We start from the raw sequence: 26,520 nt of genomic DNA on the forward strand, positions 1-26,520 counted from the left end.
CAAGAGCTCCAGAGGGACATAAATAAATTTAAAAAAAACAGTTGTTAAGACAGAAGTGTTACACACGGGCCCACAGGCAGTAGCATTAAAGTGGGACTTTGATCATCTGTCTGTATAACTAATCAAACTGACAACAAGCAGCAATGCATCGACGGTGTTTCAAGGCAATCTGATATGTGACAGTAGGATCATACAAGCATCACCTCTCTATCATGACACAGAGGGGACATTGTCACCCACAGAGAAGCCAGGCAGCGGGGGAGCCGCATAAAAAAAGGGGGCACAGGCTTCTCTAAATGTACTGTTACTTGTTCTACATTGGAAAAACAGGTTGCTCAATCGCTGATATGTCAAGTTTGGTAAAAATAAACATTGTAGCATGAGTGGAACAAGCTGGCCCAGTGATGAGACAAGAAGTGTGTGTGTGTGTGTGTGTGTGTGTGGTGGGTGGTGTGTGTGTATGTGTGTGGGGGGGGGGGGCATGTAGAGCTAATAGCAGGGTGTATCAGTCAGTGGAGGCTGAGTGAGATGAGAGATAGGCCAGAGGACAGATAAGACCCTGGCCCCAGGCATCAGCCATTCTGTTCTTCAGGAAGCAGGGACGCCTTAGCGCCAGTGGACCTGACTCCCCACACAGGAAGTACAAAGGGAGAAGCCTGATTTTATGTTGTTGTTGATGTTGTTAAGTGGCTCAAACTCATATTTGAAAGTATAATATATTTTCCTAGATACACCCCATGCCAAATGTGTCATGATCCGATTGGAGTGGATTAACCAAAAGTGTGGGGTCTCTTTATCCGACTTTCCTGTTCTGTCCTCTCACCTGGTCTTGACAGGGCTGATCTCTTTGTAGTAGTTGTTCATGTTGTGGTAGAAGAGGCCAACGATGGTGGTTTGAGCTGAGGAAAAGAAGACAGCGCTGAGGAGTTGAACATGAACGGCATTGAGCACGGGGCTGGGAATGTAATGCAGTGCTGTTAAAATGCTCACAAAGAGGAGAAGTTAATTAACGCTGCCTTGCCGGCGCACGCTGGCACTGGCAGGCTAATGGGACGGCCATGTACTCGCATGGGGGTGAAACAGAGTCGGCCGCGAATCACGTGGATGTCGGGAAATCTTATGAAACCTCTGCATGACTTCACCGGGAGAGCAGGGGGTCTGCTCCCCCCTCCCCTATTCTGACCTATCATCCAGCTCGGTCCCACCTCAATACTGCAAGATAAACAATGAAATTGGAGGAAATCCTTAATGATCCTGTTCCTCCTTTCAAAGGCCTTCTACCCAGGCCTCGCTCGCTGTGACAACAAAAGCTCGCTGATGTCAAACTAATGTGCGGCGTACATGCTGCAGTGCTGTGAGTTTTTAACCTTTCAAAAAATTACTTCAACTGAACGCCTCTTAGCAAGTCCCACAAGAGATGTCAGGGTGGCCTCTTTGATCGAACAACTTTCCTAAGGAAGAGAGAATAGGAAAGTATATAAGAAAGTCCCCAAACGCACTAATGTGTCGCATGTTCTCTACTTAATGAGGATATAAAACCTCCCCTTGGAGTATTTCACACAGCCAGGTATTCAGAGCTATGAGTTACTTTGGCTCTGCCTTTAATGTGCCGAGCACTAACATATATTCCGATATCAGTCCTTTAATGAATAATCATTTAACAGTTTATTCCAGTGATTGTATGGCAGCTCAGTACACGCAGCGGCCAGGTGGAGCCAAGGGAATCTGACCTGAACACAAAGTCGAAAAAACAGAGTTTTAATACCCTCCGTAATTACTGCGCTCCCTCACTCCGCTATGTGAGTCCATTCTTTTTAACGACACAGGAAAGTGGAGAAACAGTGCTCTCTCTCTCCCATTCTTTCTGTTTTGAATAAAAGGGTAACTGCCAACATTAAAGTCATAGCTGGATTTCTACGGTGCACCATAAAGTCACACAAAGGCTCTCATGGCACTCCTGTCCTACACCGTATGCTATGTTAGTAGTCTTAAATCTTAGCATAATAAATTACCGGCCAATAACAAGAGCTTCCCAGCTGGACAATTTTCTCTTGGCAGAACCGGAGCACAACTAATGTGCAGTAATCCCACTCGGCCTAGAGAAGCTACTACTTTTAATACAGAGAATCCTCAAGGTAGGCCAGGTCTGCTTTCTAAATCACTTAAGACATGTCACTGTAGTTTGTAATATTTGCACTTACACTGCATGGTGAAAGCTTCTCCGGGCACAGAGATGTAGTTCTTGCCTTGTGTGGGGAAGCGGTAATGCGGCAGGTTGTAGTTTTGCGGGAATTTCATCAGAGAGTAATCTGTGGGGGTCACAGGTTAGAAAAAAAAGGTTTTAAAATTGAGAAGCAAGCAAGGAGAACCATTTGGATAAAAGATGTGAGGCGACCACTGGGGGAGAGACACAAGCAAGCTTGGTGGCAAATAAAATATTATACAAAAACAGACCCACGCACCCCCCGAGAGGCAAAGTGGCCGGGGTTGACCTCTGCTTCTCTGACCTCTGAATAAGAAAACTAATGATGTCAGCTGGACGCTCCATGTCCTTACTACCCCAACAGTGTCCACACAAGCTACAAACAGTGAGTCACCTTATGGACGGCTGACAGCGTACTGACCTGCAACAAAAGATGTTCCACCCAGGGAGATGAGGGAGTTCGGGCTGGGCTCCAGGTTAGTCACCATATGTTCCATCACTCTGTCCACAGTCTCGATCAGACCGCTGACCACAGAGGTGGACTGCTGCTCGACAATGACCCAACAGAAAGACGTTCACAATCAGTTCAGTCGCTGCTTTCAGTGTCCACCATGGCTTCATCTTAGCCTACACGTTCCTCTTCCAGATTCAATTTACAAAAAATAAAATATGGCAAGTTAAAGGGTCATGCCACCAGTTTTACACACAAAGGTGTGTGGCTATGGAGGGAGCGTCCCAAAGTCTACGAAAATAACCATGATGATGTCATTTGAGTAACCTCTGCCTATGCTTCAGTACAGCTTTAACATGACTTGACATGCAGTATGAGCTACACGACACAAACATTTGGATCCATTTATACCACAGTAAAAATAGATAAATAATAAATATAATTAAACTGAAATAGATCAAATACAACTAAAAGGTCATATAGTATCAGAATAAATAGATGAAAGGGGTGACACTTTCTGACACTCAGCATGGATCTGATCAGAGAAGGTAATCAAAGGGGGCTTTACTGAACACTGTATTTACTGTCCAAGTTTTGCGTTCTCATACGAGAACATCTGTTTCAGCTTGTTCCTACAATAACAAGCATGCCTGCCCTGAGCGCTCAGAGTGCTGAAACCACACACTTGCTCAGAATGTCTTTCTGCCGGCCACAATGTGTTTGTACAGAAGAGCTTGAAGATTTGGCCAGGATGAGTGAACAGCACAGGAAGCTGGAGATTTACATTCACATCACTGTGTTGTGGAGCACTGGGTACTTAGCAGTACTGTCTTATACAATTTACACCACATATGACTGTATACCTCAGTCCTGTATGGGTAACCTGCCAGGTAGTGTTATTGCCGCTGGCACCACCTTTGTCAAAAATGTGCAGTGCTAAAATCCCAAATTCATGGATGTGTTAAGTGCCTTGGATTAAAGTACTCACCAAATTACATATGTTACATGATGTCATGATTGAACGTTGCACAACAACAGCGTGAACTCATTTACCTCTGGCAACCCCGGAGAGGACAGCACTTCTTCCACACTTTTGAGAAAAGCCTGGGTGGAAGAAAGTGGAAATCACGGAACTGTTGCATCATATGCACATGGGTGGGCATTGTGTCTGTGTGTGAACTGGTTTTGCAACGGTAACATGTGTGCATGTGTGTGTGCTGGACTGCGCTCAAAGACCTGTGTGAGGTTGTTGGCAGTGTCGTGAGGAATGGTCCTATTGGGCAGCGCCTTCAGGAAGCCCAACACGGGCATGGACTGTGGGTCCTGGGAGCTTTGGACCTCCTCGTGATGACTGCTGACGACAGGAGGACTCACTTCAGTGGCTCTCTGGGAAGACACCACAACGGGCATCAAATGAAGTTTATTATCAGGAGGTGGCCAGTTCCAACATACACAGGATGTTTGGTGACTGCTTTGGAGAATACTCTTTTTCAGCCCAGCGTTCTACTGGGAGCCATTTTTTTTGTGTAGTGCTGAGCAGCTGTCTCCACTTTCTTGTATTTCTTTATCCGTTTGCTACCTCCAAAGCCCTTTAATAAACAGTCTATTCACATGTGCTCTCAATATCCTTTTTTCCACCTCCTCTACCTTCAAAAGGAAACGATAGCTCTTCTAGAAATGTCTGTGTTTCTACTGACTGAAGCAAAATTACCAAAACTGCATGCACATTTTTCATACCATTTTGATGTGCATGCCATCTTTAAGAAGCCAGACTAGATTCACATATGTATACAGTTACATTTAGGTATCTCATCCCTGCTAAGTCAGAGCTGACAAACTTACAACTGTTGGTGTAGCTGAAGTGACTTCTTCGGAGACTCTGGGTGTTGTGGTAGAAACCATGGCCTGACCTAGAAAAGACAATGCAAAGGCCTCTATTACAACGACTTACCATCTATAGATTGTGATAATGTTTCTAGCTCAGATTTCTGTTGCTTTTTTGTTATTTTGTTACTAGGCCCTTTGTTGAACCTGACCAGGCTAGGCTGCTGGTTTTTATCAACATACAGCTTACAGTTTATGAGGCTGGACCGTGCCAAGTCATGAAAGGAGGTAGATTACAACCTCCGCAAAAATGGGATAATCAACCACATAATACTCTGCCACTAGCTTCTGTACACGGTTAAGATACATTTTATGTCTTTGTTGTCATTTAATAAAAACAGCACTAACTAGCTACCAGAAAATTGCCATATATGGATGTGCATTAGAGATATCAGTCCGAACCATTCCTGCTCTTCTTTGGTTCAATGCAACATTTTATATGAGTGCTCTGGAGAGGTAAAAATATTTTTCTGTAACCATAACAGTCAGGCTCTTTGTGTCTGGTAATGGTCTGTGGAATATATCGCTTTTGGTTATGACTTCGGAGAAGAAACCAAGGCAGTGTGCACTTTGTTCATCATACATCGTGACCAGTGGAAGCTCTAGCAGCACACAGTGATAGTTTTCATATACTACTACCATGCAAACAATGCACGAGTCGGCGTGCAGCCTCACTAATCAGTATATTTCATTCACATAATGAAGTGACTCAGCCTATTGGCTTAAAATATGTATTTCATTATGTTATGAACATTTCTCACACTGGCATGGCATTTTGTCATATGGATTATCACACTGCAGAATGACATTATTTCTATAAGTTCTCATAAACATCAACATGCTTTTTGTCCATTTATGGCACTCTACTGACTGAAGAAGGTAAACAGCGCGGCAAAAAAACAGTTGGGGGGTTTTGTCCTGGCGTGTTACAATCTGTCACATTAAATCAAAATGATCTGCCCCTTACGACCCAGCATGCCTTTCTGCACTCTGGAAAACACTTATAAGGCAGAAGTATGTGAGCCACGGCACTTATATGGCAGGAGGTCATGAAAATGTTTTGTGCGAGAAGAGCCATTTGACAGGGAACCGGGGTATATTTGTTTAGTTTAATATCTTGTTGTTATGCATGAATGCTGAGGGCGGAATGCAGCGAGGACAGGGACGGAAATTGCTTTTTAACCCTTGTTTCCTCAGAGCAGAGTCAAGAGGGAGGAAGCGTTGTAATGAATATGCAATGTCCAAAGTACGACAGGAAATGCTCTCCAGTAGAGCGTGATGTCCTACCTATGGCTGCACTGTAGTAGAACAAGATCTCCCTGGGTGAAAGGGCCCGCTCCCAGATGACAAACTCATCAAAGGCGCCTGTTACATAGTGGCCATAAGCCCTGTCGTTGCCAGTTCCAATGACGAGGTCGGGATAGGGGTCACCGTAGTTCTCTGAGACACTGCCGACTGTGTCACCGATAATGAAGGTACCATTGATGTAGACCTTCAGACCATCCACTTTTGTCCACGTGAAGAGAATGTGGGTCCAATAAGGCCCTGGAGGAGGAAGCGTACTATTCATACAGCAAATAGGATTTATGTAAATGAAGAATGGGTAGATAAGATAGAGAAATGACGAAAAGAAAAACACAGAAATTCAGTTTAAATTCAGTTAGTTTAGCATCTAAGATTAAGCTGTTAGTGACATAAAAGAGCCTTTATGTTCTAACTTTTTCAGGGTTCCAACAAATGATTATCTTCATTATTTCCTCCATTTATCAATTGATGCATTTTTCTATAAAATGTAAGACAATCATCAAAAACAAATGGCCGTGGTAGTTAGCCAGAGCATTGGTGACACATTCAAACAGCTTGTTTAGTCCAAAAACAGCCTAAAACCAAATATTTTCAATTCAATGTCACATACGACAAAGAAAAAGCAACAAATTATTACATTTGATGAACTGGCGGCAAGAAAATATTTAAATTCTCAGAGGTCACCGCCATGCTAGCAGCTCGGTGAGGCAGAGTGGTGCTTTGAGCTAAATGCTAACATCAGTATGCTAACATGCTACTATGCTACTAGCATAGTTTGGTGAGTTAGCATGCTAAAGTTTGTTCAATAGCACTAAACCACAGTTTATGTGGCAAACACAAACTACAGGTGAAACTTATGGGAGCCGTTTGGCAGTTATCTGGTCATAAACTGAAGTAATGGATGATTTTTTAATTCTGACCTGAAGTGCCATATGAAAAGTATTAAAATCTATCTGCAGTTAATGAGAATAGATACTTATTGTTTTTCTGTTGTTTTAAGGAATTAATCGACTTCATTTCAAGTTGAAACATTTTATTTGTCTTTGTTATTTATGCTATACATAAATCTTGTGTGAGCACAAGAACTCAAGGCCAAAGTCTGTTCTGGTCCTGCAGGCTCTTTCCAGTCAATTTTACAATACAGTGAACTTACTTCCCCTCGTTTCTCTGAAGTAAATTGACAACAAGGGGAGTCCCAGAAGACAATACATTCACTGTCTGAAAACACTTCTGCCAGAAGAGCAAAACAACCAGAGCACATCTCATTTGTGGTTAGAATATAAACCACATGTGCCAAAGACCAACCCCACCTAAACGTTTGAACTCTGTCTTTCACTGACAATTACACAGGCCACGGGGCACCTCAGGGTCTAAACTCTCACCCTCAAAGCTTTTTCCTTACACTTGTGAAACTCAAGAGAGAGAGAAAAGGGTCCTGAAACTTGGAGATGTCACACTGTATGAGAACCAGATGAAGTTTGAGCCGCTGTAACTGTAGGCCTACTCTTGAATCAAAATTGAGTTAGGACGCCCTGTGAACACAGCCTTGAGTAATTGCTGCAAAAACAAAGATGACAGGAGTCATCTGAGAACAAAATACTGATCTATAAAAGTTTCAAATGACGGTGAGCCTCGTGTTTTCTTTTTTTCCATTTTGTCAAAACAGTTCACCAAATCATTTAATCTCATTTAAATACAATGGTTATTGTCAGAAGTGAATTCAAAGCACTAATCACACTCTGGATGTGTTTATGCTTCAGACTTCATCTAACTTGACTTTGACAAATAACCAAACAATAATGTATTTTAGAGGGAAATGGCTGCATCTCATTACACGTGCATGATAATTGTATGTTTTGTGATGCAGCAAAAGGTTTATGAAATTCATCCCTGACTTGCCAAATTAACTCCCTGTGGCTACATCTGGTTTCAGTTAACCAAACCATGAATGCAATTACATAACTAACAATTTATGGTTGAAAACAAAAAATATAGCTACGTATATTTCCAAGACCAAAATACATTGCTCATATGTGAAATGTAGCTGGAAGAACATTGTGTTACACAAAGGCGAACTCATTCGAAATACCTGGAACCCTGATGTTGGCCTTCCATCTGTGGTTGTTGCCTCGAGTGTAAAACTCCACGTATCCTCCAAAGGGATTGGTGTAGACGGAGAAACCATTGGAGATGACCTTCCCTCCAGAGGCTACAGCAAAACGGGACTCTGCCTCATAGTTTTTCCAAAAAAAGGAGAAGGTAATCCCTGGAGAATGATGAAAAATCAGTTGTAGCCATCGAGACGAGAGGCGGAAATGCTTTGAAGACAATTTGTGTTTTGCCAAACTCGCTCACCCTCAGGACCGCACAAAGTAGGGTCACTGATGCAAGAGTTCTGGTAGTTTCCGAAGTGGAGAAAGGTACCGCCATTGTCTCCATTTAGAAAGATGCCCTTGTTGACCATTCCCTCAACAATATCTGCAAAAATCAGGGGCATCATTTCGCTTGCAAATTAAGAGCAGAGCCTGCCAGCCAGGATGTCTATTGACAAGCCAAAATGTTCTAAATGTTCAGTTCTCATCTAACAAATCAAACTTTTCAAACTCCCTTGATGGGCAACAAATCATAAAATGTGCTGCAACTGCAAATTACAACTGATACTACAGCTTTTGCATTATCTCATAAAAGAATACAAAGGAATTAAACAATTGGCTTAAATGTATTGATGTGTCAGACTAAAGCTAATTAGCAATAATGAGTTATGAAAAAGCCAAGAGTTCCTCAACTTGTGCTGCACAGACAAAAGATCCAACGAGGAGAAAAATGTGAAAGGCTCAGCTCAACCGTGTGTGAATGTGGAGAGGACAACGGAGGGCAGGTGGGTGATGCACTAATGAATTTCAGTGAGCTGAGAGTGACTGATCCTCACCTACTGTTGCGGAAATGTTAGTGTAGGCAGAGTCATTGGTATACACATAGGAAGAGTTATGGGAGGAAGGGAGCACAGTGTGGTTGTGGATTCTGAGAGCTGGACAGAGACAACGGAGAAATACAGTGATTCACACCTAGATAGACACATGGCAGAAGACACAAGAGAACAGTGAGAGGGAGACAATGGGAGGGACGTGGTGCGCAGGTATGAGACAGAGTGATGCTGAGTGCACGGTGGCAGCACTCGAAGAGGTTCAGCTCTTTTCCTTAAGTCAGAGTGACTCCACACATCATACTCAGGTCTATACCCGATCCCTCTTCAACTTTATCATTTCTTTGACAACATGGCTGCAAACTTTTTAAAATTGTTTTTCAGTCCTTAATGCAGAACAATGATCTACATCTTACAGTTTTGTCAGACTTTTATCACCTCCACATGAATGCAAACCATATATGTATTACTTTTAATCATAAGCGACTTCTCCAACTGGATATTTTGTTCCATAATCTGACACACAGTATAAAAGCTCTGAACACAGAAACATACAAAAAGCATGACGGCTGTGGCTGGAAGGTGGGCGGTGAAAAACAGCTTGAGACCATGCACAGAGCAATCAGATGAAGACATTTAGGTGATCCATTCCCATGAGCATATAAAGCCTGTTGCATGCATGCACATACTTATGTTGCTTCCGTTAACATAACCTGGTCTGTTTCCAATCTGGTCCCACAGCTCATGGATTCCGTCCACGGCGTCGAGAGGCCAGTAATGTGAGGCCGTGGCCAACACCTGCAGGCCTGGACGGAGAGTTCACGGGTAAACAAGGCTATTTTCCCCCAATCAAGCTCTGTCCCATTACTCAAAATTTATTTTTCCTGGCACTCCTTTTTGGATTTTGGAGGGGATTAAAAGATTGATAATAATGAGCCCAACAGCTGTGACAGTTATACAGACTATTTTGATTAATGAGCGGAGCAGTAAACAAATCAATGCCATCCTCTGATTTGGAAGTTAGCAGATGGTTAAACACTTCAAATGTAACTGTATATTTCTGATCCAATGTACAATGCTGTCTTATTCAATTCTAGCAACTTAAAATAGTTTGGAAAAATGAAAGCAATCAAACCACCTATACAAAAAAAAAAAAAAATACTACCTGGATGCTTTCCAGATTGTACCACTTGAGCATAAACCTGTAAAGAAAGTAGATGTATTCATAAAGGTTGCTGTACAACAGATACTCAGAGAAAATGGGTTGTTAAAATGAGTTTTTTTTTATGAGCTTACCTTAATACAGGAGACAAAAGCTGTAAAAAGGTGAATTCGCAAAGAAAATTCCATTGCTTTTGGAAAATGTACCGTATAAAGTCTTTTCTAAAACAAATGTTTAATCCCCAAATAAAGAAGAATCCAGGAGGAGTCACTCATTATTCCATGATGGGAAAACTTCTCATCAGTCCATGTGTCCAAACTTAGACATGTGGATAAATAATAATAACAGTACTAGGACAAGAAAGAATCAATTTAGTGCTCTGGCATGAGGCAGAAAATCTTCAGAATTTGCCCTTTCATGATAAAACGTTAAACCAAACTTCCACTTCCGCGCAGAGGACTGTAATCCGTGATCTTTGCTCCTACATTGAACTGCTTGTTTCTTTGAGTTTCTGTGCCTGCATCTGGATATTGCACGGAGCAGAGGAGCTCCGTGGAGGCGTACTTGCTTGTTGGACTGAACGTGGGAATCGCAAAACGTGATGTCATTTTTGGATCTTCTGAGGAGGGGCGTTGGAGCTGTGCGTAAAAGGCATTATTTGTGCGTAATTGGAGATTGCGCGGGGAATGAATGAGATCAGGATCTGCGCTGTGCGGTCCAAATGCTGTTTAGATAAGAAATGCGTGTTAAACATGTGGACTCATGACTAGTTTGGATATTGGATTAAAGTACAGGACAACACCCCGGACTCTCTGAGAATAACAGGGATGCTGCGGAGGACGGGTGTTTTTGGAACGGTTCACTGAAAGCCACCCAGATCCAGAAATCACTGGAGTTACACAGATGCAGTATCTCCAACACTCATTTGAACATTTCATGGGTGACCTGAGGGGTTTTGTCACAGTTCAACCACTCAAAGATTCACGGCATGGATTCACACTAGATGTCCACGTAGAAATCTATCTGTCAAATGACATGCGGGCCATAGTTGTACTTTTTTGCCTCTGTTGGTGAAACACCCCTTGTTTGACGGATACCTACAGGTGATGGCTTCAGCCCAAACATTACCAGTCCCGCTGCCAAGATCAACTTGCATGCACATCACGGTAAACAGCGCCACCGTGTGGCTTTATGCCCAAAAGTTCAGTGAGCACCCAGCAGTACTTATCCATTATTTATCAAACCTTCTCATATAACTGCCCGGTGGTGTGTTTGCTGTCAAACTAAAATTCATCATATGATAACAAGAAAAAAAAAAGCTCCTTGTGGTTTTCATAGAAAAACCCCGCAGAAGTGTGTGATGTGACACTGTGACACATGGACTGTGTTACAGTGGGACTTTTTAATGGAGCTGTTTTTCTCTCCTCTATCCTTCCAAAAGTATAAAAGGATCAGATTAATTCAGTTTGTTTATCGTAATGGTCCGATCAAATTTAATTGAGGGGGGACTAGTTTCTCCCCCTCGAGGCGGAGGGAGGGAGGGAGGGAGGGAGAGAGAGAGAGAGAGAGAGAGAGGTGGGAAAAAGGCGTATCCCGGGGAAAAAAGATACGGTGGATCTGTCACGGATCCTGTCCGCCTGTGCTGTGGGACATATCGACACAGAATAGACCAGAAACTCAGTCACGTTACACTTTTAATTAGTTTGGCTCTTTTTTTTTTTCTTTTAGAGCCTTGACAGAATCCAAACTTTCAGAGCTGCTGGGCTCTCTTCCTCTTTCTACCGTCAGCTGATGTCAGCCTGCTGCGCTTTCCAGCTCTCACCTCGACCTCAGCCACAGTAAGGTGACTCAGTGTCTCTCTACACATGGAGACTTGCAGGATGATGTTTTACTAGAATTATCTGGGCAGGAGACGAGCTGATCGGTGTGATGAAGGATCGACTGGCTGAACTGACTGCTGTAAGTGCCTTCTCTTTACTAACTGCACACCTTGACAGGTAAAAAAAAAAAAAAAAAACATCCTGGCTGCACAAAAACTCACTCCAACACATTGTTCATCCGTACAGAGTAGGCCACAAGCAGAGGAGGATGTTGCGGTCGCAGTGGACAGAGATGGCTTCATGGAGAGCTTTTTCAGAAGAGTGGGTGTCACTGCAACTTCCAGGACAGGTTTGAGCACCATGACTTAAGATACTGATGTGTTATTGGTTGATTTAGGTGGAAGAAGTCAGAGGACTCATTGATAAGATCTCCTACCAAGTGGAAGAGGTGAGGAAGATGCACAGCATGATCCTGTCTGCACCCAACCCAGATGACAGTAAGTGTGTGGGATGGAGACAGGGAGCACTTCACTTTCAATGTCTGTGGCTTTTAAGGGTTAATTTGGCTTGGCCCCAGTTTGACTTTAGAGGCAGTGAGGAGTGAAAATACAGCAAAAGTCTCGCTTCCTTTGTTACGTTTTCCTCCTCATTGTAAATGAACGGCCGCCTGGCCGGAAACCTGGGAAGGAAACAGCTCCGTTCTGCCCAAAACTCACAAACCATTGTAGCATGGCTTCTGACTTGTCCTGTCAGGAACCATTTAACACTCAGGGATTCAAACATGCTGTCAGTTTCAGACCTTTTCAGGCAACGAGAGTTCTCTCCCATGAAGCACATGCGTTTTAAGGTTTTCCTGAAGATCTAAAGACGTAACAGCAACGTTTGCGAATCCAGCACAGTGTCACTACTGGATGTGCTCAGCTCCTGGCCTTGTTCAGTGTGTGAGCTGAGGACCCTGCAAGACAAAAGATCCAGTTCTCAGTGTCATGGCATCATCAGTAATGATGTTTAATGGAACATTATAGAGTGTTTTAAGATCCATGACGTGGAAATGGTCACCAGGGAAGGAAACAAAGGGCTTTGTGATCTCTTCAATATTGCCAAAGGGTTGTTGCCAAGTTACAAGATGAAATCACTGCAGATCCAATATTTACAGAAGAGAGAGAGAGAGAGAGTGTTTAGCTAGATGACATTATTTTTCCTCATCTGCAAACCAAGTCTGACATGTTTCCTCTTTGTGTTTGTGTGAAGGGACAAAGGATCAGCTGGACGCACTGACCAGCGATATCAAAGGGAATGCCAACGTGGTGCGAACCAAACTCAAATGTGAGTTGAAGCATGACGTGATTGTCACACTCGAGATATTTTTTGACTGCGCCATAGAAAGGCCAGTGTTGTCGGCTGTTGTGTAACGTTGCTTCGTGACTCCTTCCCCCCTGAAGCCATGGAGCAAAGTATGCCCAAAGATGACGTGGCTAACAGATCCTCTGTGGACTTCAGAATCCAGAAGACACAGGTCAGAAAGCAAACTTCTCCCATAACACACGTCCTGCTCATCATCATCAATCAGTCATACACACACATCAAGAGGGGCATGGGGATGATGTCTTGTATAGATTTATATAGAAGATCTAGGCAACATTTTAATTCTTTACTGTCAAATTCCCTGCTTTACCTGCCACATTCACGTTTTAGAGTCATTTTGAACCTTGCACAGAAATCCCAGTCAAGATAACTTATGATTCCAACCGTGTAAGCATCTTGCTCTGACCTGCTGTTTGGGGTATTAAGTCATAAAAAGATCTCAGCCTGAAATGCCCTCTGTCCTTGTGTTCTTGTTTGTCCTCAGCACACAGTGCTGTCCAGGAAGTTTGTGGAGGTCATGACCAGCTACAATGAGACTCAAGTGTCTTTTCGGGAAAGAAGCAAAGGAAGGATCCAGAGACAGCTGGAGATAAGTAAGTGACAAATAATGGACCCCCTGGACCCTCGCGAGGCCAGGAATGATGGGTCGACTGGCCTTTCCAGCTTTAGAATAATTATTATTTATGTAAACCTGTAGTACAAACATGAAGTACTTTCTTTTTTTCAGTGGCTTGAGTTTGGCTGCGTGTTTGAGATTTGTGAGTGCAAGATTATGAGATGAAAGAGTGACAAATGAAACCTTGAAGCTGCAGGATCCAGGAAACAGACCGCACCGGTTTCCTCTGGAGCCTGACTGTTGATAAACAAACACCAGCAGCAGGACGGGGGTTTTTCAGGTTCCTTCAAGATGTCAGGGTACTCTGATCACAGCCAAACACTAGTTTTTCATCGTCATGATGAAACGTGAATGAGTAGTAGTTGTAGCGGTGGGGTTGATCAGATGATAGCACATACAAAGAGTTAAATACTGATAAACCAAATGTGCTGTAGATGTAAATCAGCAGGCTGTGTAAAGTAGTGTATGTAGCAGCAGAATTTACATTTAGTCATTGTGAGATTTAGCATAAGGGACAAAGTGCAACATACAGTGTAAATAAGTAGAAATGAGTATTAGAATTTTTACAAGCTTGATAGTATAGTTTTATTTCTAGTTTCCACAGACTATGTTCGGTCATCTCCCTTCAGAGTTCCAGAGACAAACAAACGCAAAGACGGTGTGTATCAGGTGCATTGTATCATGCATATATGAGTAACACGAGACAATAGCGAAAGGCAAAAAATAGGACTGTCTCCCACAGTCCCTGCGGCCAGCATTAATGAGAGTCTCCAGTTCTCCACGCTGCAGACGGAAGAGCCTGATACTGGAGACGCCTCTCTGTGTTTGTGTTGCCGGGGAAACGGGCAGAGGGCTCAGCGGCCTGTGTAACAGTAGTTCACCTGTCTTTGACACAGCCACGTGAACATCGGTGCTGGGCTGTCCTAACCTCACGCCATTAGTCCACATCATTCAGAGGCGATAGTCTCGTTCGCCCCGCTGTGTATTGATGAGTCGTAATGGCGCGGTGTGTTTTGCCGTGTTTGGCTCCGTCTCTCCGAGGAATAGCCATCGCAAAAGGTGTGTGACATACAGTAAGCACCTGCACAGAGATCTGTCTCTCCAGGGAGGGAGTTGTACAACAGAGGAGGCATGGCTTCAGGAAAGCTTTCTGTTTATAGAGTTTCAGCAGCTGTTTGTCTGTGAGGGCTGCTGGGTTCCTTTGTTTCTCAGACACTTCTAATCTTAGTCACAAGTACAGCCCTTATCCACGAATAACCTGGAAACCACAGCAGGAGCCGACTATAATTAAACATTAAAGTATCCACTTGCCAACAAGTGTTGCACTGAGATTTTATGAGACTTCAAACGTCAATAGTAGCCCTCAGTGTGCCCTAATTTGAGGCTGTAAAAAACACATTAACAGTTGTTTCAAAAGGGGGATATCACATTTGGAATGAAGTCTTAATTTGTTGTTTCCGTGAACAGCACAATGCATCTGTCTCTACTTGGGGAACAGTCAGCATTGTGTTTGCAGCAGCTTCCCCCGGGTGGATAACAGACACATTATTTTTCTGTCAGCTCAATCGATAGAGCCACAATGAGGCGTCTTCTCCTCACACAGCGGGCCTCATACACAGCCCACAATATATTATCCTGGGATTAAGCACACAGCAGTATGTATTGTGCCGGGGCCTTAGCACAGACTTTTGTTGTTTTCATTTTTGACATTAGTACAACATCGACTGTTCTGGGAGTTTGGTCTATTAAATATCGCAGTTATTGTTTTTGTCAAGCTGCCAGAGTGATGAACTCAAGAACACATGTCCAATTACAAAAGGCTGCGTCAGATAATCAATCTTTAAGTTGTTTAGCCGCAGTCTTTTAGCTGTTTAAATCAGAAGCGAGCTTTCAATAGCTGCAGCCTTTTCGGTGTAAAATCTCCACTTGAGGCTTGTACATTTTACCCTATCTTCTCAAATTCCACAGACTTCATCATGTCCCCAAGCCAGTTTCTGGGTGTTTTGGAGCTCCAGTGTCTTTAGGTATCTTTAGATTTAGCATTCGGATTTACTTAAAGGTCATTACATTGTATTGTATGTACAGTATTTAGCAACCCTTCTTTAAAATGTTTCATCTACAAGTCAAGAGTTTTCATGTTTTCTCTTATTTTGCTACCAGAATACAAATACATCTGTGTAGAGAAAGGCCTGCATCCACATCATGTGATCAGACACTATACTGCACTATATTAAGGTGCATTCACACACTCACAGAGTTGCTGTGTTAGTGCCTGTGTGTGCATGTGTTGTCTGTGTGCTGCCTCCATGATCATCAGCGGCTACTTCTTATGATTAAAATAATGTAACAACACTGCTTATTTTGCATTTCCACAAGGCCCTGTGTTCTTCACTTCATCAAGTGACAAATCAAATTCATTGCCGGATAATCATTTCCTGCTCTTTGTTATTTCAGCTGGAAAGGTGACCACTAATGAAGAACTTGAGAACATGTTAGAAAGCGGAAATCCATCAATCTTCACATCAGATGTAAGTTTCCTCCTACTTCACTGTGCAGTGTGTCATTAAAAGGTTATTTCTGCCATCTAGTGGTGGAGGAGGGGTAAATCATTTGGAGTGGGTAAGTGCGTTGGTGCTTTTTTTTTTGTTTAACCTTGGTGTCTCCATCTTTCTCTCTCAGATTATTTCTGATTCCCACATCACACGTCAGGCCCTAAATGAGATAGAGTCACGCCACCAGGACATCATGCGTCTAGAGTCGAGCATCAGAGAGCTCCATGCGATGTTTATGGACATGGCAATGCTGGTAGAAACTCAGGTAACAGCTGGATGTGATGTGAAAAGCTGCTCTTTATCAATTAGAAACATTTTGAATTCAGTTTCTATTTCTGTTCTGTTTCTGCTTTGTGTATCCCCTCAAACAAAACCCAATATTAGACATAATGAATAAAAGCATTCTGATTCTCTCATGTACAGGGGGAAATGGTTAATAACATTGAGAAGAACGTCTCCAATGCGGCCGAATACATTTGCAGTGCAAAGGAAGAGACCAAAAAAGCAGTGAGATACCAGAGAAAATCCCGGAGGGTATGTGGTCCTTTCTAATTATGCGTTGCTAAACAAAATTCACGAGTGAAAACGTGATGCAAGAAATCAAAGATCAGTAATGTGACCATTTAAAGCAACAAAAATAATCTAAGTTTATAGCTTCTTTTTTTTTTTTTTTTAAATGGTACCCTTCTTTTAGCTGAAGCTCAAATAACAACCTCTTCTTCACTTGGCAGAAATACATTATCCTAGCCTTTGCTCTGCTGATCCTGCTTGCTGTCATTGCACTAATTGTTGGCCTGTCTGTTGGACTAACCAAACCTCCTGTATGAGAACTACTGTGTGAGGTAACTCTTCATCCTCAACTTCCACTCCTTAAATATTACATCCATCCATTCATCTATACATCTGTGAATTCCTGTCATTCATAGGGTCATTGCATGGTTTAAATGATTTGCAGCGCAGCGCAGTTCTTCTGACTCCCCTTTTCTTCTCGTTGTCACAGAAAATTCTCTGCCTTGCCATGTGTGGGGCTGCAGGTTTCCTCCTTGTGCTCATCATAATAGTTGGAGTCTTTGGGTGATGGATTTCATGATTCACAACCCTGCAGCAGTCAGCTGTAGTCAGGTCCTGTACGGACCAAACAGCTTCATATTAAGATAATAAGTCATTCACTGTCCAGCAGCATTACAGAGAGGATCTCTTGACCGCAGTGATGTAAGTATAGAGTGTGATCCACTTTGCACCAGTAACATCAGACCTCATGATAACTGTTCTGGAGCAGTTCTTTACACAGCTACAATGTCCCGTTAGCACACATCCCTTTCCCCTTAGCGGTGGTCATGACGAACACTGACAGGACAGCAGATTCATACGCTGGTGTTCGTTCTGTATTGCTGCCATTTTGTCATGTTGGGTGTCACTTTTAGACTGAAAGGAATAGTTTGAGACTTTGGGGAACATGGTTGTTTTCCTTCTTGCCGAGGGTAAGAGGAGAGGATTTATAGCACTCTGTGAAGCTATCACCAGCAGCTGGATGGGTTAGCCAGGCGTGGTGACTTCCTGGAGCCTTGTTTTCTTCGTGACGTTGCCAGGCAACAAGCAGAGGATCCAGGAAGTCACTGCTATCAGCTCATGACCTGTCGTAAAATGTCATTTTTATACTTCTGTTTTTGTAAGATATAACAGCAAGCATAGCAAAATATAATGTGGTAGTTTGTGGGCCTTAAAGGTGGTGGTAGGCTGCTTTTGTTACCTTTGGACAGAGCCAGGCTAGCTGTTTCCCCCTGTTTCCAGTCTTTATGCTAAGCTAAGCTAAGCTGCACAGGCACAAGAGTGATATCAACCATCCTTTTCCCAAAATGTCGAACTATTGCTTTGAACTGATTGTGAAAATTATTATTGTCTTGCTAAACTTATTGTATGATTTGTGTTTACACGTCCAAGTGTATGCTCCTCATGTCCTCGTGTCCTTTTTGTATATTTACTGTAATTCATGTGAACTGAATGTAAAACTACCACAGCTCAGGAGTCCCTTAGAAATAGAAAACTGTAAAACAAACTGTAACCACTGTATTCCTAGCCGACCGTGTCGTAATCAGAAGAAATATTCTCAGATCAATCGACAACTCTAAATCAGCAAGACTGCCTTGTTTGACGTTTAATATGAAACCTTAACTTATTGAATTGTATTTATCATGGTGTGTGATGACTGAAATATTAGTTGTGAAAAAAGTCATACAGCAACGTAGGACTCTTGGATGATGTTATTTCAAGAGCACACACTTTCATTTTGATACATTTGATTCTTTTTTATTTGTAAGTTATATCCTGTATTTTATATTAAAACAGAATAATTAAGTCATGTCATTAAACAATACAGAGTCAAACGTCTTCGCAGAATGTGTTGTTTGTTTATTTCCTCTCATATGGATGATGATACTGTTGAATTTATTAGTCATGAATACAGGATCACTGGATATTCTGAATCACAACCCCCTCTGAATTTGTCAGAGAGAATTAGGGTTATTTTCTCTGTTCTTTTAACACTCCAAACATTTGGAGGTTCAGTTTGTTTACAGGAAAACAGAAACAGAGGGTGCTGTTTACTTCAGGACTAATGAGCACTTTGCACAAAGCGCTTGACTTCCATGTAATCAACCAAACAAGATTAGTGAAGAAAGTGGAAGTAGGGACCCCGGAGGGCAAGTTCTTTTCTCTCTCTGAATTAGATCAAAGGGAACTTCAGAGGTGCACTCGGAGTGAAATGCCAACGAATGTCCTTAAAATCTGTACATGGGGGGTGTTTTTAGGTCACTGAGCAAGACATCCTACATGTCAAGTCAAGTGATACTATGACCTGTGATTAAGCTTGGACACAGCTGTTTATTTGGATGAGTCATTTCTGTGGCAGGCTGAAGACGCCGACAACAAACGTGACAGAAGAATATTTCGAGAGATATAGAAGGTTGTTTATTCTAAATAGTGTGAGTTTGTTTTGAATAATGATGTTAGAAATTCAATCATTAGTGTACAGCATGTTTGATGGTGTAGTCTGTGGGAGTACGCTGACTGTGGCAGCCAGCAGGCTGTTGGAATTGAGAATTATCAAAATTAAGACAACTACTGACCCATCGGAGTACAGTATATGGAACAGGTGGGCAAACGATTAAAATACATAAGCAAAGAAAAAGTATCAACAGAAAGTCTAACTATGGGCCCCTTAAATAAACTGAGGTCTAAACTGAACAAACCTGACCAGGTGAATGACACAAAGAAAGGGGTATATATACACATGGGCTAGCCTACAGACAAACAAAGGGGGGGGGGGGGGTTTCCAACTCCTTACCTTTAAACACCCAAAATTAACCCAACTACCATTTAAAGATATAACACAAATAATACCAATATATACTAAAACTACCCAAAACCCAAAGAAACATCCACACTACATAATACAATACAACAACATGCTATTTTCTGGAAACCTCTGCAGCTCAGAGCACCCCTGCCCAGGTGACACCTTCCACTTCCTGTTATTCCAGCACAAGAGGGTGCCTTAAACTCCGCCTCTCCCTTTTGCCAGGAACTCAACAGTATGTGGAGAACCAAAGAGAAGGTAAAGTGTATTAACAAGTCAAAACCAGCTTGATAAAGTTATGATAACTAAATGTTAACCAAAATGTGTGCATCATAATGTAAGCCAAAGAAAAAATAAACATTCTTAAACCAAAAATTGTGTTGTGATTATTTGAAATGAAAGGGAACATTACTACATGGTGCCAAACGTTGCTGGGTCCATCACAGTCCATTGTCCACATGTCCTTTGAAGCACTGTTCTGCTACAGGAGCTTTGGGAGCTTCCATACCACTTTTCTCCATGGAAACATCAGCCTCTCATTAACTATCAGTTTACAGATGTGTGATGTTGAAGGCAACAGGTTTACAGACTTACCAACATTAATGTTTTCTCTCTGCCTCTTCTTTCCTCCTCAGACAAATTATTCTATTTATTTTAACAAAATTATTTCCCTTTAAGCTTTTTTTATGTATTGGTTCCATTTCCATTACTCAGAACAGGGTAACTATTCCCCCCTGCCCCTGCCCACACTTTTAATCATCCCCAACACCTCTCCTACCTGAGTAGTGTTCCCAACTGGGTCACAGTACCTTCTCCAGTATGTCTTTTTTATCTTATTCTCCTCCTTAATCCTGCCTGAGCTTGTTTGTACTCAATCATCTGCTGGAAATGATTCATTCCACTACTTTAAATGCTTTATTTCTGTTTCTCACTGCTACTTTGTCATCCCACCAGAGTGCTGCTGCTTGTCATATTTTATTATAAAATGTTCCTATGGCCATATTATAATGGGTCTAACTTACTTTCTTTCTGAAATTTCCCAATTAGCATCCTGAAATGCCCATTCTGCAGCCCTGGCTTCTGTGGTCAGGTAAGTGTTTACTTTGCATAAGACTGGATAATTATCTCTTTGAATGGTTCTTTCTTATCTTACCATTACATTAAGCAGCTCTGCCTTCTGGCCCTTCTCCTCACCCTCTCTCCCCCCACTCTCTGCTCCACCTGAGCTAGATGTGTCCTTTTCTTTTCTCTGACGTCTACTTGGACTTGTGGATCTACTCTCTCTAACCACCTCTTCCCGCTCACTCCCCCTTCCTCTCATCACTACGCTCTCCCTCCTCCTCATTAAACTCCATGCTGTTACTGTCAGCAAGTGTCTCTCTCCCTCTCACCCTGACAGGAACAGTGTAGTAATATTTTTCCGAACCTACATAACCCTGTGACTATTAATCAGACAGAAAATAAGTTAAAAACCTTTAAATCCTAGTTCAGCATTAAATGTCCCTAATATGAGTGTGCATCAAGCCTATTGTGGTAATGAATAAGCCAGGTAGATTAGAAAACCATTAAACATCTAAAAGCAAATCTCTGTTTTACACCATGTCTTTTATTTTCATAGGTTTTGTGTTAGTTGTAATATTACTAGTAAGTATATCAATATTTTGTGCTACTTTTTGAAAATGTAATATAGTAGACAAAAGCTGGATCACAGACAAAAGGCTCAGAGCCACATAATAGACAAATCCTCATAGTTCAAAGATGTGCAATTTCCCAGAAGTATCTGCTACCCATGTAGAGCAGATACTATTACTATCTGTTAAAAATGCAGATAAACATAGCACCGTGCATGGTGCGATGTAAGCTGACAGCAACGCAGCTGTGAATTGAACAAATATGAATGTACAACATCTGATTCCAATATAATTATGAGGGGAGCACCATCCAAATATGCTGCTGAAATAAATTAGTTAAACATGCTTCTACCGGTGTCAGCAAGTTTGGCATCCCATAGCATCTGTCTCGCTTGTCAGAGTCAGATCTTTGTCCTCTTAGCTTTCGCTGTCTTGTTTTTACCAGTGGAGACATGGATATGTAAACTGCCAGCACTTTGGGGCCAGAGGACATGTCACATTCCAGTGGTGCAGCACAAATGTATTCATAGGCAATTCATGAATGATGGCTTTATTGCTTATTGTTGCGCTGAACAAATCAACTATTTATGGAATGTAGCAAGAGAGGAACTTTCCAAGATTTTGTCCAAAGGGAGGTGCTAAGGAGGCATCCTGACCAGATGCTTGAACCACCTCAACTGGCTCCTGTCAGTGTGAAGGAGCAGCAGCTCTACTCCCACAGTGCCCCTCCCAGATGTCCGAGCACCTCACCCTATCTTTAATTCTGAACCCAGGCACCATGTGGAGGAAACTCATTTTGACCTGTATCCACGATGTCATTTTTTCTGTCATTACCCAAAGCTCATGACCATAGGTGAGGGCTGGAGCGTAGCTCAACTGGTAAATCAAGAGATTTGCCTGTGTGTGTGTGTGTGAATATATATATAATATACACCGAGAACACATGTTGAAAGCACCCTTTAATCTCCCAAACTAAGCAGAAATGTTATTTGATGCTTTCATTCTGCAGCCAGCGTCTTCACCCATGAATTTCTCTGTGTTTGATGCTTCCAAACAAATATCTTCAGGTTCACTGACACAGCCACTCAGGCAGCCATGACAGCTTCTGTCAACTTGCATCTCAGGACCTTTGAACCTCCCAACCAAAATATACCTTTGCTCCTTCGACAGATGGTCACCTCTTCTGTCATTGATGGGGACACGTGCTGACGGAGGTGCTGACCTGTGATGATTGTCCGTTTCATGGAGAACACTGCTGTTGTATTTGTGTGTGTGTGTCTGTGTGAGGGTGAGAGAGGTAAGTGACCCTAATGAGGCTGCTGTTGGAGAGTAAATGAGCCAATGGGAAAAAGGTGAGTCCAACTTAATGTCTTCTTTTGCCCATCTAAATTTGACTATGTGTGCTCACACACACACACACACACACACACACACACTCTTTAACCTTTATAAAATCAGGGTGTGCTCTCTTTTAAACATTCACACCTGGAAGGTGCTCAGTACACCAAGTGGGGGTTAAGTGCTTTGGTCAAGGACACCTCACTGCTGCTTTTCCTGCCCAGATTTATCCTGTCAATTTGAGGCTTAACTAGCGACCTTCCAGCCATAAGCTTGCGAAACCTATGTGAAATCCACTGATGTTTGTAATAAGAGTATATATAATAAAAGGATATATATATATATATATATATGTATGTATTTTGTATCTTGTTTCTATGCAGTGCAAGCTCTGATCTTTCTGCATTCATTCACATTTTAAATTACATTCAACTGCATTGGAAAATACTATTAAGTTTTTATCATAATTAATTATCATCTTCAAAGCTTAATATTCAAACAAGATGACCACATCCCTACAGCGGCTGCTGCTCTGCTGACCCCTCGTCCCTTCCTGACTCTCTTCATAGCAGGTCAACGTCTGACGCTACAGTTCAGATGAGGAGAAGCATCCAGCATCCTTGGCCTCGTCTTTTTTTTTTTTTTTAATTCAAACAGGCCGAGCAGCTCCAGTAAGCAGACTCCAGTGAGCTGGTCCCAGGTCAGTGTGCGTCTGTTGTGCTAATGCTAACACAAGGTTAATGCAAGCCTTTTGCACACAGTGGACAGTCCTTCAAAACTATTGGTACTCCTGCTCTCTATCTTACTGCAGATATTCAAGCTAATGTGCGTATATGTGACATTATTTGCCATTTTGTCTTTGTTATAAGACAAATGACTTATTTTATGTTGACCACACGTGGTCTCCAAAGGTAAAAGTGCAGGAGTGAACACACCTGTATTTACTGGTCAACTGCTGATGAAATGTCACATCATTATCTCCTAATTAGCCTCAGTGAGTCATTCTGATGTTAGACGCTTTCAGTAAGATTAGACTCTTTGCCACCTCTGTAATCTTAATGTCTTAATGCGATGTGAGAGACAGATATGCGGGGCCATCTGTGATTGAAACAGGACCTGGAATTATCATAGTTTAGTGTAAACAAAGTTTAATATCCTGATGTTGATTTACTCTTTGACATAATAGAAGTGGTCTATGCATATCTGATTTGCTGAGTTATTTACCAAACCATAATAGAATATATGAGACAACAAGAACCTTTAATTTTAAAAATGTCTTGAGAGTGTCATATCAATATAATATTCACATGGAGAATGTTGATATTCACAAATGCAGGAAAGTGATCACACTTGAGAGATACAGCCTGCGAATATTGTTGTGGTGGAAATGTGCTACAGCTGATGATTTAATCAAAAGAATATGATGTGACATTTCATCCCAAACTGACCGTAAATACGGGTGCATATTCACTTATTTACCTTTACCTGAGGGAGACCAGCTGTGGATGAAAGTGATGTCAGCCATGCAGTAAAAGAATAAGTAAAAGAAAGGGGGGGGGGGAGGCACAACACTAACATGTTCACATCTCTCATGGACTGGCCCAGGCCGCTGAACCTACACTACTGGCTGTTGTACAAACCCTGTAACTGTCATACCGGATCCCAAATTAGAGCCTGTGTGCACAGTTGCGTGAACTTCTCTTGTATGCGCATATATAACCTTCTAGGCCTTCACATATTAAAAAATAAAAACTGCCCCGGACTCTTACATAATGAAATACAGAATGCTGTTTGGGATGACTAAACAGACGCCAAAGATATATCCGACCAATGAGGAAAAAAAACAGTGAAGCTCATGTTGCAGTCTCTCAAAGTGATGCAGGAGGCGTCACACTACTCGGCCTGTGTAGAAGCGGCTCTCTTGGCATCTGAAAGCAGTGGAAAGGTTTTTCTGTTTCTGTGTGCACTGTATGCGGTACGTCTCTGCTCCTAAAGTGAGCAGAACTGGGAATTGTACAGTACAGCAGAGTGCTCGATCTGACTGGAATTGGAGCTGACAGGGAAAATCCAGCAGCCATTGGTCTATTCTGCTGTCGTTTTGGAGCCCGCCGGCCTGGATGACCCAGCGGACACTCTACTGTAACTGATGACCAGACCTCTGGACGTTTTAATTGCAGCTTCACTCCTGCTGGAGCCAGGCTTATCCTCCATCAGAGGTGGGTGGTAGTGAAATATTAAACAAATATACTGAATTTTGTAGAGCGTTATTAATCTGTAGTCTCATAATAGCCTACAGCTGCTGTGAATCACAGTTTTAAGACCAATGAAAACCTGAATTTTAAGCTCTAGTTGTCCAATTATGTGCACAGTCTGAATGTTCTACCTTTTAAACAGCCATGCATTAGAAAATTTGTAGATTTAACAAAGCAAAATCAAACCTAATTTTTCCATTATTTATACAGTGACACTGTTTAAATCTGCTTTTCCTCATGCGTGTGATACAATAACATAATGAGCATGATGCTCTAAGAAGACATAAGTGCACACAAGTACATTTTTTAAATGTAGATCTTGCCCATTTTGTTTATAAATCACCTAAATGTAATTTCCCATGGCTTTATAGTTTCATGCATTTCCTGTGGCAGCTGTGCCGTCTTCTCTGTCTGTGTGTACTGACAATAATCCAACATCCATTATTATGTAACTCTGCTGAATACAGATATTTATAATCTGAACATGCTGGAGTTATGACATCATCCGGTGCTGCTGACCATGACAAGCCTTTGGGGAAGCATGAAAACCGTTCTGTCATGGTAGGTTATTGCTTTTGATAAACGGGAAATGTATGATTGAGATGTAACGAGATTGAAGCGTGGCTTAACTCGGTATCTGTGTTTCTTTGCCAGGGGACAATGGGCTGTCGGAAGACTTGCAAGGTGGACAAACTCCTGAAACAGTCTCAAAGGGAGGTAGCGTGGAGCCAGAGACAAAGGTTAGCCACAGCAAAGCACAACAGCCGGATGAGAGGCACAGATAAGGTGAGCGCGGTTCGTTGTTTCTAAAGCTTTCCATGAATAAGCTTTGATGCAGTCATGTCTGGACACTAGTAGGGATCAGCACTTGTTGATGCCTGCAGCCATAATCTGACCTCTGCCTGCACTCCTCAACCAAGGCTCTGCACTGTCACCAAGGCTCATCATTAACAAATGCAACCATATGTGGCGCTCAGCGATTGTGTTTTCATCCCTCACACAGACGATTTAGCTACCAAACAAAACAAGATAGCATAATGCTTTAGAGGTGTTGGCTTGTTTATAAAGTGGTTCTCCAACATGGCATTATGTAACACACATTTTACTGAATGAAATATACAGTCCTTACAAATGAATTGCATTTGGACTGTGTTGCTCCATGCTTTGCTTTAGTCTTTAATAGTAGACAGCCACCATTAAACATGTATTTTTTTATATTTTTGGTAAACCTACTTACCTGTACTTATTTAATTATCTTGTTAGTTTAGTATATCTGATAATACACCACAAGGACAGACAAGAATGTGAAGAGAGTGTCGTAGCATTTTTCTTAACAGTAACAGTTTTGGCATTGATGCATTCCTGTGTACAATAGACTCACAATTAAGAGTCGATGTATGAGGAAAAAAAAAAAAAAAGATTTGAAATGTTCATGTGTTGGTAGAGTGCAAAACAGATAATACACAGAAAATGAAATGCAGTTATTTTCCAGATGTGTAGAACGCAGCCGTGATGGTAAATAGCCTGAGTAGCTTATATCCATGTGCAGATTAACAGCCGGTCTGTCATCACCGCATGCGTGTGTGTTTTTGTATTGTGTATGTGGTGGATTTTCAAAGGGTGCACTGTAAATCATTTTAAGCTGGTTGAGCTTAAAACCATA

At 42.1% G+C, this 26,520-nt stretch overlaps 3 protein-coding genes across 5 annotated transcripts in view; 2 read left to right on the forward strand and 1 right to left on the reverse strand.

Annotated features, from left to right (window-relative positions):
- The window catches only part of adgrd1 (adhesion G protein-coupled receptor D1), a 28,038-nt gene extending 17,561 nt beyond the window's left edge, over positions 1–10,477 (reverse strand). The window contains exons 1-12 of the mRNA XM_070833646.1: positions 10,063–10,477; positions 9,932–9,968; positions 9,456–9,572; positions 8,199–8,321; positions 7,933–8,109; positions 5,826–6,083; positions 4,497–4,564; positions 3,891–4,040; positions 3,708–3,758; positions 2,625–2,748; positions 2,202–2,309; positions 824–899 (exon numbers count right to left, since the gene is read on the reverse strand). Of these exons, the coding sequence (XP_070689747.1) occupies positions 824–899; positions 2,202–2,309; positions 2,625–2,748; positions 3,708–3,758; positions 3,891–4,040; positions 4,497–4,564; positions 5,826–6,083; positions 7,933–8,109; positions 8,199–8,321; positions 9,456–9,572; positions 9,932–9,968; positions 10,063–10,116 (1,343 nt within the window). The 5' untranslated portion in view covers positions 10,117–10,477. The remainder of the gene's footprint in view (positions 1–823; positions 900–2,201; positions 2,310–2,624; positions 2,749–3,707; positions 3,759–3,890; positions 4,041–4,496; positions 4,565–5,825; positions 6,084–7,932; positions 8,110–8,198; positions 8,322–9,455; positions 9,573–9,931; positions 9,969–10,062) is intronic.
- A 1,185-nt stretch (positions 10,478–11,662) lies between these two features.
- On the forward strand, positions 11,663–18,636 carry stx2b (syntaxin 2b). 3 transcript variants are annotated; one of them, XM_070833220.1, is made up of 11 exons: positions 11,663–11,887; positions 11,995–12,069; positions 12,146–12,245; positions 13,000–13,074; positions 13,191–13,264; positions 13,598–13,706; positions 16,184–16,257; positions 16,409–16,546; positions 16,705–16,815; positions 17,013–17,123; positions 17,282–17,351. In XM_070833220.1, exons 1-10 carry the CDS (start codon positions 11,858–11,860, stop codon positions 17,106–17,108), a joined length of 882 nt encoding a protein of 293 aa, XP_070689321.1. In that variant the 5' UTR covers positions 11,663–11,857; the 3' UTR covers positions 17,109–17,123; positions 17,282–17,351. The 3 variants fall into 3 exon arrangements, with proteins under 3 accessions (XP_070689321.1, XP_070689322.1, XP_070689320.1); XM_070833221.1 differs by lacking the exon at positions 17,013–17,123 and having other exon boundaries at positions 17,282–18,636; XM_070833219.1 differs by lacking the exon at positions 17,282–17,351 and having other exon boundaries at positions 17,013–17,156.
- Positions 18,637–25,352: 6,716 nt separating this feature from the next.
- Positions 25,353–26,520, forward strand: part of rimbp2b (RIMS binding protein 2b) — a 75,689-nt gene continuing 74,521 nt past the window's right edge. The window contains exons 1-2 of the mRNA XM_070834061.1: positions 25,353–25,418; positions 25,512–25,643. Of these exons, the coding sequence (XP_070690162.1) occupies positions 25,353–25,418; positions 25,512–25,643 (198 nt within the window). The remainder of the gene's footprint in view (positions 25,419–25,511; positions 25,644–26,520) is intronic.

Source organism: Pempheris klunzingeri, chromosome 7 (assembly GCF_042242105.1).
Source record: "Pempheris klunzingeri isolate RE-2024b chromosome 7, fPemKlu1.hap1, whole genome shotgun sequence".
Taxonomy (NCBI): Eukaryota; Metazoa; Chordata; class Actinopteri; order Acropomatiformes; family Pempheridae; genus Pempheris; species Pempheris klunzingeri.